General features: G+C 36.7%; 1 protein-coding gene across 1 annotated transcript; it reads right to left on the bottom strand.

The window, feature by feature from the left end:
- Positions 1 to 14,086: 14,086 nt before the first annotated feature.
- On the bottom strand, positions 14,087 to 14,731 carry LOC149234114 (uncharacterized). Its single transcript, XM_089368161.1, has one exon. It carries the CDS (start codon positions 14,729 to 14,731, stop codon positions 14,087 to 14,089), a length of 645 nt encoding a protein of 214 aa, XP_089224287.1.
- Positions 14,732 to 15,262: the final 531 nt, after the last annotated feature.

Below are 15,262 nucleotides of genomic sequence, written 5' to 3' on the forward strand. Positions count from 1 at the left end.
TGTAAGACAAATATCATCTGTATGCTCCAAAAGGCATAATTTTCTCCATCAAACAATGGTAGACTATGTTTGGTGTATTATTCTTTCTTTTCCATGAGTCTCACCAAGATCTACGTTCAAGTGGTTAAAATGTTTCTGAGGGAGTTTGTTGTGATACTAATTGTTGGAATATTTAGTAATACTGAGAAGGGGGTGAATCACCATTAACAATTTTTATCTTCAAGAACTTGTAAATGCATCCATAGGTATAAATAAGAACACATAAATATATAAAACAAATGCATTTTTAAGTGAAAACCACATAAGGATTTTATTAATATATATATTCTTAATACACGATTCAATATTATTCAAAGAAAGTCTACCCTTTTGGAAGCTACTCCTCTTTCCTTCACATAGTCACTCGACTTCTTAACACAATAATTCCCTTAATAAATGATCTTTGAACTTGGCCTCCTTATCAATAAAACCATATTTGCATAAATTAGCCTCTAGAACTCTACCTCCCTCAGAGAGTTCAACCTCCTCAAAAGAGGAAAATGTTAGATCTTGAAAATAGACTCGAAACTCACCTTCAAAAACACCAAGATTTAGCCCTTAAAATAGGCTTGAGTTCAACCTTCTCTCTACCAGAACTTTGGTCCTGAAATTTGGCCTAAACAGGGAAAGGTCACTTCTCTTAGGAGAGCCCTGAAATTCAACCTTCCACACTAGAATTCGACCCTCTACATAGATCTGAAATTTGGCCTTCAAAGGGGACAAAATTTGGCCTTTAAGAATAGGTCTACAACTAGCCCTATATTCCTACCTAAAAACATTCAAAATTTGTGCCAAAAGTCCTTCCAAAATGAGCCAAAAAAGTCATTCCAAAATAAGCAAAAAATCCTTGCCAAGAAAGTCTATGCAAATAAGCTCCTCTTCACTTCTAGTTCATGAGGTATGAACCTTAAACCTCCTTTTCTTCACTTGTTTGAATATCTGAAATTTCTTGAGTGAGTTACTTTAAATGATCCTTCTTGCACCTATTTATAATGCATTCAGGGTCCAAACTAGGCTTGCTTGTCCACTAGCTTAGCTGACTTGTCCACTGGCTAGACTGGCTTGTGCAATTGGCAGAATCTATGGTGAATATTTGAATTATTATTCTCCTAACCATGAGGAGTTAGAGGGAGTTCCATATACTATTAGAAATTTCTTGGAACTTGTAAGATTTTCGACCATATATGTTATGCTTCCATTTGAGCTACGTAAATGGAGTAAAAATGCATTCAAAGATAGGGTATCCAAATGGGGCATCAAAAATCAAAAAATAATATTTTGAAATATTCCATTTGAATATGTAATTTTCTCTTTAATTTGGATATCCATTGACATCAATATGGAATCATTTCCAACTTCTAATATGGAATCATCATACATTGATCAACATTATAGTTGTGAAAATAATGAATAATAAGTCTTGAAGATGTGAACCACAATATAATTCTTTTTTGAGCAAAGTTTGTGGAAAATATCGAAAATCGCACATATTAACAAGATGATAGTTCAACAAAATTATGACAAAATGATAAATCTTTGTGAAAATACTTTTTGAAGAGAAAAACATGAGTCACCCATCCTTTGTGCTACATTTTCACAAGGTAAGGTATCTTCAACACTGGAACTTCTTAGATTCCACAATTATACTCACACATTACACAAAGAAAACAAATGAACTAGAGTATTAGACCACAAATAAGACATATAATAGATTAAATAACGAATAAATGCAATGAAGAATTAACCATACATATCCCTTACATAAGTGAGACACGTTAAATATAAGATAAGGTGATTCACATTCATTTATGAACAATAATCCCCATCTTATTTTGTAAGAGAAAATCTTGATTCCCACATCATTTGTGCTACAATCGCATAGTGTAAGGTATCTTCACAACTACACCTTTATAGACTGTATTACGTAGGCACTCACTACATAAAGAAAAAAATATTTGAGTATGAGACCATAAATAAAACACATAATAAATTGAATAAAAAATTAATCATGCATGTCTCCTTGCTATCATCCATTGCCCATTTACGTTGAAACATTAGCTATAGAGAAACTCAAATGAGACACATTGCATATAGGATAAGGTGATTCATATTTATTTATTTATAGGATAAGGTGATTCATATTTATAAAAATGTTTTAAATTAAATTTACTTATGTTTGGGTAATTATGATAAATGTTTTTTCAGAGAAATAATTTTATTTGTAAGGTCCTATTCTAGATCCCTTAAGTGTATAGAAGCTTTGATCTCTCTATTTTTGTGGATCAAACTATTTTTATTAGAGATCTTCAAAATGGCATAGCATACAAAATTTGTCTCAACAATCTTTACACTAGCATTCTAGGTTGACTCCTTCTATAATAAAAAAAACCAAAAAAAATATAAATTTACAAAAAAAAAAAATTACATGAAACACTATAACAAACATAATTATCTAAATATTAATTAGGGTTATCTTATATGGTTGTAAAATCATTGTTCTCTTCCCACCTCCAAATCCCTACTAATTATATATATATATTAAATATATAAATAAACAAAAAAAATATCATTATGGGAAAAAAATTTAAAATTACAATACATCACTTTTTCCCGAAGTTAAAAAATTAACAGGAAAGAAACAATATGCTTTTTTTTTATCTTTTATGAGAGCAATCTCATTTACTAAAAAAACTAAAACACTAAATCTTGAGCATTTTCAGAGTTGTCCATGAAAGCACTAACATTGTAACCCTAACAACAGGGAACGCAAAAAGCCATACGTCCGCTTTTTTCTACGGTGCATCTTATTTTACTGGTTATTTTTTTCCTGCAATTTCTTCTTCCTCCATTGCTTCAACTTCTTCTGAAACTTTGGATTGTTCATACCACAAGACTCACAGAGTTCATTCAACTCATCAACGGTACCACGGAGAGCGTGGTAATAGGTCTTCATATCTTCGAAATACTGCGACTGAGACTGCTTCAAATTCCGTTCTCTCCGCAGCAGAGCTTCAGGGCATTGCTCCTCCTTGCACACACTCGCTCCCCATGTGATCGCCGGGTTCCCAAAGTTAAAATTCTCTCCACTGAGCAGAGATTCAACCACATCGTCATTATTGCTCTGCCCTTCTGGAAGAAATGCACGAAGTCTAGATTTTTCCCGCTCTGTAAGATCTTCTCTCCACGCCTCTACCGTTAGAACGTTTCTGAGATCCTGTAGGGCAAATATTTCTCTGGGCAATTTTATGGTTTCAGCAATTTGGGCTTCCTGTATCTTGTACTTGTTGCTCACACAATGCTTTGTTATACCAATCTCTGATTCCGGCGATCTGCTTGTGTTGGGCTTGGGCTTCTTGTTTTTGTGGATATAACCTTCGATTTTTTCAGAATGACGTTGGCAGTAGCTCTTGCCCTCCACGCGGGGCTGAGAACAACGCCATTGCCTCCCGTCAGATCGCTTGCACCGTAATTCATCTGCCAAAGCGCTTCCTGCGGTTACCCTCGGGCTCATGATTAAGTTCTGAGGGTACAGGATATTTTCTGTAATTTCAGAGCAAAGAAAGATAAAAAGGCCAGAGATTGTACTGTAATTTCAGAACAAAGAAAGATAAAATGGCCAGAGATTGTAGTGTGGGCATTGTGATGTAACCTTTTTTCCTATTTATAGTTCAACCTGACCGTATTTTTTCCATCTTTCATGGGGGCCGACAAGACGCGCTTGCCAGGTTTTTTTAATGGGTATTGAGATTGGAGAAGTATTTGGAAACATTAATTTAAAAAAATTTGAGATAGGTATTTGGAATAAAATTATATAAAATATTTTATTATCTTAAAGTTTGTGGTGGTTTATTTGAGTGTTTTTTTAACAGGATAATAAGTTAAAGTTTTATGTTTAACTTTGAGGGGTAGGTTAATTGGTTCATTAGATTTTAGCTTTCATTTGGTGATAAATTCAATTTTTTTTGGGTGTTTTGGGGAATTTAAATTTACAAATTAATTTATATGGTTGTGCTTTTTGGGTTGGTCCATGGTAAAGTGGGGTGATTTTTCATATTTAAAAATATTGTTTCTTGTTTTTTTAATGTATATATATTTAAGTTAGATATCATCTATGAGTTGTAGACTAATTAGCTTGTGTAGGGTTTAGTCTTCACAAAGTCTTATGTTCAAATTTCATGGGGAGGGTTTTGGAATAGGGCTTGATAATAAGTTAAAGTTTTATGTTTAACTTTGAGGGGTAGGTTAATTGGTTCATTAGATTTTAGCTTTCATTTGGTGATAAATTCAATTTTTTTTTGGTGTTTTGGGGAATTTAATTGTACAAATTAATTTATATGGTTGTGTTTTTTGGGTTTGTCCATGGTAAAGTGCGGGTGATTTTTCATATTTAAAAATATTGTTTCTTGTTTTTTTAATGTATATATATTTATGTTAGATATCATCTATGAGTTGTAGACTAATTAGCTTGTGTAGGGTTTAGTCTACACAAAGTCTTATGTTCAAATTTCATGGGGAGGGTTTTAGAATAGGGCTTCCAAAATTCTAGTAAAATTATTAATAATTATTAAATGGATGGTAGGTATTTAACTTCCATGGAATATTGTGATGCAACCCCTTTTCTATTTATAGTTCAACCTTGCAGGTATTTCTTCCATCTTCCATGGCTTTGCCAGGTTTTTTTTAATGGGTATTGAGATTGGAGAAGTATTTGGAAACATTAAGTTAAAAAAAAAAAAAAAAAAAGGCCTGTATTTGGAATAAAATTATATAAAAGTATTTTATTATTGTAAAGTTTGTGGTGGTTTATTTGAGTGGATAATACCACATGCCCAAAAACATAACTTGTTCCATAACCAAAATATTTTATAACAATATGAAAATATTCTCAACCATGGATATTCACCCTTTCTCACATACATTATTAACCCGTAAATAGGTTTAGTTAGATATATCTCAAAAATAATTATAACATTTTTCCTTCTTCTATTCAAAAAAATGTTATAAAAATAAAATAAAATAAAATATTTTTATTGTGAAATAAGTTAATGTTTTTTGGTATGTGGTATTGATAAGCCATGGTGTTGATCCATGGTATTGTAATGAAGCCTATTTACAAGTTAATAATATCCATGGTAAAGCACTACTTAATATCCATGGTTAATAATCTTGTCATGTTTTTATAAAATATTTCGATTGTGAAATAAGTTATGATTTTTTGGCATGTGGTATTGATAAGCCATGGTATTGGCCCACGGTATTGTAACAAAGCCTATTTATGAGTTAATAATGTCTATGGTAAACTGAGGGTGAATATCCATCCTTAAGAATATTTTCATATTGTTATAAAATATTTTGGTTGTGAAATAAGTTATGTTTTTTGGGCATGTGATATTGATAAGTCATGGTATTATCCTATTGTATTGTAACAAATCTTGTTTTTTACAAGTTAATAATATCCACTGTAAAGTGGGGGTGAATATCCATGGTTAAGAATCTTGTCATATTGTTATAAAATATTTTGGTTGTGAAATAAGTCATGTTTTTTGGGCATGTGGTATTTATAAGCCATGGTATTAGCCCATGATATTTTAACAAAGCCTATTCACAATTTAATAACTAAATCAAGGTATAACAAATTGAATTTTATTATTTTTATTGCTTTAACTTTTTATTATTAATTGAACAAACATTTAAATGTTTGAACTCTTCCCCATATCACTTTTAATTTTTAATTTTTATTATTATAAAAAATTAAGCCTACATTTAAAATCATTTACATACTTAAGGTTTTAATAAAACCAGCCTAGATCCATCTTAACTCTGTATCTATGAAGCCACGAGAGGGATCCAATCTCTCAAGGTGCAAACCTCTTTTTTATTACAAAACTTGAGGAAAGGTTTCCACCTCGAGAGATTTGATAGATGGAACTAGGGTGGTTAGTAATAGTCAGAAATCAAAGGTTCATGTTTTTTAAATATGTGTATGTTAATGTTGAATACTAGAGAGGAGGGGGTTGAAAATTTCACTTCAATCCTTATTTCTCATGCATTTATGGAATAAATAGAAAAACATCACATAATTAAATGAACACATAGAAAATAGAGATTTAACATGGAAACCAATAAAGGGAGAAAAGCACAAACAAATTTTCTTTTCTTTAAATGATTGTTGTAGGCACCATCCTACACTTACAAAAATTGCAAACTCCCACTTGTAGAAGATATATATCCCCCGTCTTAGTTTTGTAGGCTCTAACCACTAGAGACACCTATCCCCAAAGTTTATTAGGCGTCCACCTACTGGGAAAAAGTTCTACTGCTTTCCCTCAAGTAGCAGGCTCACCATTTGCAGGTCATGCTACGATTCAAAGCCAAGTAGGAGGATCGGAATAGAGTTTTCAAGCTACAATAAGCCTACCCTCTGACCCCCTATAAGAGGGAAAATCATGTAACTTACAAGAAGGAAAAGGAGAAACTAGTGGGGATGCTGAAGCAGAACCACAGTTGCCTGAACAAGGATCTCCTAAGATTCTAGACCTAGGGAGTGTTGTAAAGCCAGCTCGAGTTGCTAACTCTCTGTTTATTACGTAATCACCCCTTGAAATCCCTAAAGATCATTGGCATATCTTTGATCAAATAGCAGAACAACCACCCCAAGGTCAAATCTCGACATTAGAATAGCCCATAGTCGACCAGGTGGCCAATGCCCCTATGAAGGTTATTCCTTTGTAGAACATCCAAACCTTCCATGGGATGATCATAGAGGATACTGATGCTTTCCTATTTGAGTTTGATGTCCTCTATAGAGGGTATGACTATACCACCGACCCCAAAAAACTGAAACTATTCCATTCCACTTTGAAAGGGGCAGCTTTAAGATGGTTTATGGGTCTAGGTGGGCGAACCATCAATAGTTGGGACGAAATGAAAACCTCCTTCCTTAAAAGATATAAGGACTTTTGTAAAACTAGGGAACTAAAAGATGAGATTTTCAAGATGACTGCAAAATATAACGAAACACTAGAAGAATATGTAGAATGATTTAATTATAATTTGCAGAGATATGCACACACTACCCTACCAAAAGAAGTCCTAAGAGCTATATTGATTAAAGGAATGAAAGAAGAATGGGTAGAAACTCTAAACTTAATGGGAAAAGGGGATATTTCCTAGGAAGAGTATGATGAAATCATTCGTTTGTGTATAAGGTGTTCACGAGGAAGCACACGTACAGGAGCAGCTAGTCGGGACCCAATGAGCAGAGGAAGCAAACGACATAGTGGAGGTATAACACAGATGCAGATTGGCAACCTCCCGGAAGATATGGACCAACCCTCAATTGAAAGTGTAACTCCACCTATACATATTCCATCATCCGTACATGTTCCACCACTTGTAAATAATACTGAATCAAAGCAAGGGGAAGAAACAAATCAACATGATGACCCTGAAAAACTTATAGTCACTTCTCCTTTGTTCCCCGAAAGGCTAGTGATACCTAAACCAATCACTTATCCTGATTTCGATCTTGTAGGGGAACTAAAAAAATTGTGTATTAAGATTCCTCTCCTCCAGGCTATTCAAGACATCCCCATCCATGCCAAAACCATCAAAAAATTATGTGTAAAAAGTCCTACGAGGAAGGTAAAAACCTCACCCTCTATCCATGTTGTAGGAACCTTATCCGATTTACTCCTGGGAGAGGAAATTCCAATAAAGTATGAAGATCTTGGAAACCCCATAGTAACACTTCAGATATATGGCCGCTATTTTCCAAATATAATAGTTGATCTAGGAGCTGCCATTAACATATTAACAATAGAAACTTGTCAAGCACTTGGTATTACAGCCTTAGAACCAACCACCACCTTATTAGAACTTGTTGATCGGTCTGTGGTAAGACCAGAAGGGACTTTACAAGACATTACAGTTTTTGTTGACTCATGGGAATATCCAGTAGATTTCCTGGTTATAAACCCAAGGAGTAGGTTGGATGGGCATCCTTTGATTCTGGATCGACCTTGGCTGGCAACAACTGATGCATATATTGGCTGCTAAGAAGGCAGCATGACTATCACAAAGGGAGATGTTGTAAAAAATCTGGTGTTATACCCTCCTTCCAGGCCAAGTTTTCCCATTGTAAAAATATGTAAGAAGCCACCAATGTACCTAGAAAAAAGAATCTGTTCACCATTCATAGTAGCGGAAGCACTAGAATTTAAAAATCAAACTAAATATGATGTTATCGACAATTTTATAAATCAGCCAACCAATGTGGAGTGTGAGATGTTGAAAGCAATTCTTGATAACAACGCCATGGAAGATCCCCTGAAGGATACAGATGACCAACATATTCAAACAACTGTTGTTCAGAACAACAAACCAGTTGAGATTGAACCAGGAAAAGTTCTAAATATCAATGCTAATTTGCAAAGCGAATAGCAAAATAAAGGGGATTTTGCCTGGGATTATCCTGATATGAAAGGGATAGATCCCAGCTATGTACACACCATATTTATACAGAGAAGGATGCGCGACCCATCAGGTAGCTCAATGGAGGTTGAACCCTCACCTCATATATATCATGAAAGAGGAATTACAGAAGCTACTGGATGTAAACTTTATTTATCCTATCTCAGACAGTAAATGGGTCTCCCCCTTGGTGGTCATCACTAAGAAAAATGGGAAATGGCGTATTTTTGTAGACTATCGAGAGCTAAATAAGGCGACACAGAAAGACCACTTTCCCCTCCCATTCATTGATCAGGTCCTCAATACGTTGGCAGGGAAGCAGTTCTTCTCCTTTCTAGATGGCTTCAGTGGGTACAATCAAATTCAGATTTCCCCTGAAGACCAGGACAAAACGACCTTCACCTGTCCCTGGGGCACATTCGCATACAGGGTATTACCATTTGGATTGTGCAACGCCCCAGCCACATTTCAGAGAGTTATACTAAGCATCTTTGCTGATCTAATAAATGAAGAACTAGAGGTATATATGGATGATTTTACTCCATCTGGGGATGATTTTGATAAAGCATTACGAACACTAAAAAAGGTGTTAGAACGATGCATCACTACCAGGTTATGTTTAAGCAATGTCAAGTGTCACATGATGGTGACCGAGGGCATGATCCTGGGATATTACATCTATGCAGTAGGAATACAGGTAGACCCAGCAAAAATACAGGTAATTCTTTTACTGCCTACCCCCTACACCCAAATAGAGGTACGTATTTTCCTAGGATATGTAGGTTATTATAGCAGATTTATCAATAATTTTTCACATATTGCGGCACATGGTAACTCTCTGAAGCTCTCACTCCCTATTTTTAGTTGTTCTAATTTTCACGGTAGTTCTAATTTCGAAGGAAATTCTAGTAAACTAGTATCTAGTAAATTCAAGTATCTTAAATGCCTCTGAGAGCCAATTCCCTATGGAAAGTGTAGAAATTGTGTACAACCTTTGAAGTCGATATGCTCCAATGTGGAAATCTCTCCCAAAATATCCACTGGGATGGATAAGTTGCTGCAGTCTCGCAATGTCAAATGTTGAAGTTGCAATAATTGAGAGAAGGAATTGGGCAATGTGGTTAGTTCAGTAGAGCCAGATAGATCTAAATGTCTTATCATTTTAAGCTCCGAGAAGTCAAATAGGATTGATTGTGAAATTATGATATGATTCAACACTATCTCATTCAAGTTTTGCATCAAAATGCCTATCGATTGAAGATAACGGGTAAAACTATTTCCATCAAATGATTTCGTGGAATGTTGTTGGAATCTACTTGAAGATGCATGCTTTGTGCAATCCATGTGGAGCACACGCAAGTCCAAAGGTACCTGCAATGACTATAATTAATTAATTAATTAATTTTCAGGAAGTGAGTGCATGAATCTAACTACCAAGGATGCAAATAACTGACTACATGATTAACGAAAGCGTGGGAGAAATACTTGTAAAAAATTTCAGAGTTACTTACCTCATCAATAGAATTGAAGAAATTTTCGAGGTGGCCTTGAAAACCTTCAAGTTCCAAAACTCTTAAATTTTTCACTGAAATGGTACGAGGAAGGGAAATGCAGGGAGAATTACGCCAACGAAGCCATACCAAATCACCGGAGATGGAAGCAAGAAACTTCAAGACGCGCTTTATGGGATGTTCAACAACCAGAAGACGTACACCCGTAATGTTTATGTCCATTGGGAGTTGAGATGGACTCTGACCTTTACGGATGCAGATGCCTCGTATCGGACGGGAAAGTGATCCGCTCTAAGAAGCACATTCAAGAACGAAATAAGTATGCTCTACTCAACACCAACTTAATGAGTACTTTTTCTGAATAGATAAATTCTTTGTTGAAGTTCTACCAAACCATTTTCTTTTTTTTGTCCAAAAGTAAAAAAATAGAGCTTCTTCATTATATAAAATAGAAGTTCTACCAAACAGCTATTCACTTTTTACGTTTTTTTTTTTTTACCTATCGAAGATTTTATCCAAAACTTTCAAACTTTCACACCCTAATGGCTCATAGCAGTAACAAATCAGTGGTCTAACTAATTCGGAAGAACATCACAGTCACAAACTATCAAACAGAATCTGAAGAACAACGTACAATTGAGAGAGGCAATCAGATCGTAGGGCTCTAAGTTTTAACAGGCTGCATGATGGAAAATAAATAGGTGTTAGTAGTTCCTGCACATTAGCCCCTAGAAAATAAATAGGTGTTAGTAATTCCTAGACAAAAACTTGTGAAGACAATTTTTTTTTTTAAGACAAAAATATTTTAAGGCAAAACTTTATATTTGAGAAAAACAATTTGAGACAAAAATATTTTTAGACAAAACTTTATATTTAAGACAAAAATAGTTTTAAGACAAAACTTTATGTTTAAGACACAGTTTGAAACACAAATATTTTACGACAAAACTTTATATTTAAGACAATGGCCATTTAAGACTAAACTCATTTAAGACAATTAACAATTAAGACAAAAACATATCAATTTGAGACAATATTATCTAACAACTGCAAAATTGACTCTCATAGTGCGCCCTAAGTTCGCTAGCTTGCAGGCTACTACTATCATACACCTATACCAAGGTTGTTATTTCACTTACCATTCACGTTATCTTATTGTTGACACTGTTGGACCCGTCAATATGTCAAGGGATCTCCCCGATAAGAAGTCCCAACTAGACCTCAAACCGTTTGGTGTAGGAATCCCAGCAGTGGGTAGTATGGTATTGCTTTGACCGCGGTTGCACGTAGAGGTGAGTAAGATGTCATCATTGGTAACAAGGGTTTAGGGTTTAGGGTTAGGGGTTAGGGTTTAGGGTTAGGGGTTTAGGGTTAGGGGTTTAGGTTTAGGGTTTAGGGTTTGGGTTTTGGGGTTTGGGGTTAGGGTTTAGGGTTTAGGGTTAGGGGTTTAGGGGTTTAGGGGTTTAGGGTTTAGGGTTTGGGGTTTGGCGTTTGGGGTTAGGGTTTGGGGTTTGGGGTTTGGGGTTTGGGGTTTTAGGGTTTGGGGTTTAGGGTTTATGGTTTATGGTTTAGGGTTTAGGGTTTAGGGTTTAGGGTTTAAGGGTTTAGGGTTCAGGGTTTTAGGGTTTAGGGTTTAGGGTTTGGGTTTAGGGTTTAGGGTTTAGGGTTTAGGGTTTAAGGGTTTAGGGTTTAGGGTTTAGGGGGTTCACGGTTCAGCGTTTTGGGTTTAGGGTTTAAGGTTTAAGGTTTTAGGGTTTAGGGTTAAGGGTTAAGGGTTAAGTGTTAAGGGTTTAGGGTTTATGGTTTTTTAGGGTTTAGGGTTTTTCTAGGGTTTAGGGTCTTAGGGTTTAGGGTTTTTTTGGGGTTTGAGGTTTTGGGGTTTGGGGTTTAAGGGTTTAGGGTTTTAGGGTTTAGGGGTTTAGGGTTTAGCGTTTAAGGGTTTAGGGTTTTGGGGTTTTGGGGTTTAAGGGTTTAGGGTTTAGGGTTTAGGGTTTAGGGATTGGGTTTAGGGTTTGGGTTTTTGGGTTTAGGGTTTAAGGGTTTAGGGTTTAGGGTTTAGGGGGTTTAGGGTTCAGGGTTTTGGGTTTAGGGTTTAAGGTTTAAGGTTTTAGGGTTTAGGGTTAAGGGTTAAGGGTTAAGGGTTAAGGGTTTTTTAGGGTTTAGGGTTTTTTTGTGGTTTGAGGTTTGGGGTTTAGGGTTTAAGGGTTTAGGGATTAGGGTTTAGGGTTTTAGGGTTTAGGGGTTTAGGGTTTAGGGGTTTAGGGTTTAGGGGTTTAGGGTTTAGGGTTTAAGGGTTTAGGGTTTAGGGTTTTGGGGTTTTGGGGTTTTGGGGTTTGGGGTTTAAGGGTTTTGGGGTTTGGCGTTGTGGGGTTTGGGGTTTTGGGGTTTAGGGTTTACGGTTTTAGGGTTTACGGTTTACGGTTTAGGGTTTCGAGTTTAGGGTTTATGGTTTAGGGTTTACGGTTGAGGGTTTAGGGTTTAGGGTTTCGGTTTAGGGTTTAGGGTTTCGGTTTAGGGTTTCAGGTTTAGGCTTTCAGGTTTAGGGTTTACGATTTACGGTTTAGGGTTTAAGGTTTAGGGGGTGTTTAGGTTTTAGGGTTTAGGGTTTAGGGTTTAGGGTTGAAGCAATAAAATGAGAATAAGGCGGGAACGATACTGAAAACACACCCAATAAAGCAAATCTGGAATTTGTGAAAACAAATATGGAATTTGTGATTTGTGAAAATAGGATCGCGAAAATAAATTTTCTCGCGCGAAAAATTTGCCGCAAAAAATCTGTCGCGAAAGATTTGTCGCTCAAAATCTGCCGCACAAAATCTGTCGCAAAAAACTTGCCGCACAAACACTGTCGCGAAAAACTTGCCACACAAAATCAGCCGTAGAAAATCTATCACACAAAAATTACCGTAGAAAATCAGTCACGAAAAACTTGCCGCACAAATCTGCCGCACAAAAACTGCCACGAAAAACTTGCCGCACAAAATCAGCTGCACAAAAATTGCCGCAAAAAATCTGCCGCGAAAAACCTGTCGCACAAAATCAGCGACAGAAAATCTGCCGCGAAAAACATGTCGCACAGAATCTGCCGCACAAAAGTTTCCGCACAAAAACTACCGCGAAAAACTTGCCGCACAAAACCTGCCGCAGAAAATCTGTCGCACAAAAAATGACGCAGAAAAACAGAAGCACTAAAAGCTAAAAACAAGTGCTTGAAGTGTCTGGAAATAACTGAAATACATAAGAAATGCTAAAGACATAAAAATTCTAAGGACATATTGGCAAAATTATGAAAGACACATAATTTGCAAAGAAAATCTCTTGTATTATCAAACTAGTTTCGTCCTTAGAGGGACTCATCAGTGATACAAAAGAAATGAGATACAAGCTGTCCTTATAAAGCAAACATGGACAGGGCAAGTGCATGGTATTTGATCCATGGTAATGAGAATGGACCCATGGTATTGGGCAAGTGCATGATATTTAATTTTAAATATTAAAATATTTAAAAATAAATATTTAAATATTTAAAATAGATATAAATAAAAAATGCAGTGCTTGTAAAGAAAAATGCACTGCTCCTGAAGAAATTATGGCCGAGGATCAGAACTGCTCATGTAAAAAGTCCCGATCTTGCGCGGATTTTGCCAACAGATCAAAGGTTTGGGAATATGCTGTAACAAAGGGTAGCGCTGGAATTCCCCATGCATTTTAGGGTTTATGAACCCCCCAAGGTTTAAAGCACGAGTGGCTTCGGAGAAGTCCAGCTTCAACACCAAGGGGGCCCTTTTGAGGCCAGAAGAGTGAGGAGGACCTCGCGCATAGACCTGCTGCATTAGAGAATCCCTTTGATCCCAATGAACTTTGGAAAAACATGCCTCGAGAAAATCCGGTGGATAACCCCGCGACCGAAGCCTGGTGTAGAATGCACGCTTGAGCTCTAGAAACCCCAACTCACAGCTCTCTCGAAGAAGGTATCTTTGAAGCTCGTTGATGACGAAAGCCACTTTCTGGTGCTGAGGATGCCATGAAGAGAAGGGAATGTACTGATAGGCATTTAGAGGCTTCTAAAAACATCGAGTAGAAAGCTTTCCAGAGGTATGAAAAAGTGGACCTTTGAAAAGCATGATGTCCAGAATGTTGACACTAGAAGATGAGATGCAAGAAGTGATCTGAATGTGTTCAGGGTAGATGGACTGGTAACAATCCAAGAACTGAACCAATCTGTCTCTGGAGCCGTTCCAAACCAAACAACCATCGTTGATGAAACGTCTGAAAAGCTGAATCTCGAGAGCAGGAAATCTTCTGAAGACTTCTTGCTCAAGATGGCAAAGAAAGAGGCAGGCATAAACCACAGCAAAGTTGCTGCCCATAGCAGTGCCTCTAATCTGCCGGAAAAAAGTGCCATCAAACTGAAGAAAATTCCATTTAAGCACCAATTCTGCTGCACTTACCAGAAAATTGACATCTTCTGGAGTAAAGAGTTCAGCAGTGCTTTGCTCAAGCATTTCCCGTAAGGCATGCAGGCCTTCCTGAGTGGGAATGCTAGGATATAGAGACTCTACGTCAAAGGTTACAAGAAATGAATCGGCTGCAAAACGTTTGGATTCAATATCTTGTAATAAAGTAAGAGAATCTGGAAGATGATTAGGCTGAGCAAGCAAGGTGCTGAGAAGTTTGTAATGCAAGAATTTGGAAAGAGGTTCCAGCATAAACCTATTGCTGCACTGAAAGAAGATTCCTATATCTGGCTTGAAGCTCACTGAGGGATCTTTTGATGGCCACCCATGGAACTGCTGCATACTGCCTGTAGACATTGAGATCATAGAGTTGCCGGCGAGCTTCGGCAATATAACTGTCCCTGTCTAGAACCACAATGCTTATATTTTTATCTGCCGGTTTAATTACAATAGGGAGACGATGAAGACTCCCTAGTGCAAGCAGTTGGGATCTAGAGAATCTGGGTTTTGTGGAAAAATCAACAGAGGCAATACGGTCTTGAAGGAAGGAGAGGCCAGTATGAAGAGAGCGATTAAGGTCCGGATCATTGATAGGAGGCTCCCAGGTGGGATTAGGCAGGCGGAAAGGATTGCGGGAATCATCTACAGAAAGTCTAAAAAACCTTCTAAGACGGCAAAGGCGAGAAAAGTAAGCATATTCTTTGAAGATGTCATCAATGGCCATAGGAGAAGGCCGAGGAATATATTTATGCCCTAGGCCCAACAATTTGGTTTGGCTGAAGG

Source organism: Pinus tabuliformis, chromosome 8, assembly GCF_031772625.1.
Source record: "Pinus tabuliformis cultivar Carrire ecotype Pingquan chromosome 8, CPIR1, whole genome shotgun sequence".
Taxonomy (NCBI): Eukaryota; Viridiplantae; Streptophyta; class Pinopsida; order Pinales; family Pinaceae; genus Pinus; species Pinus tabuliformis.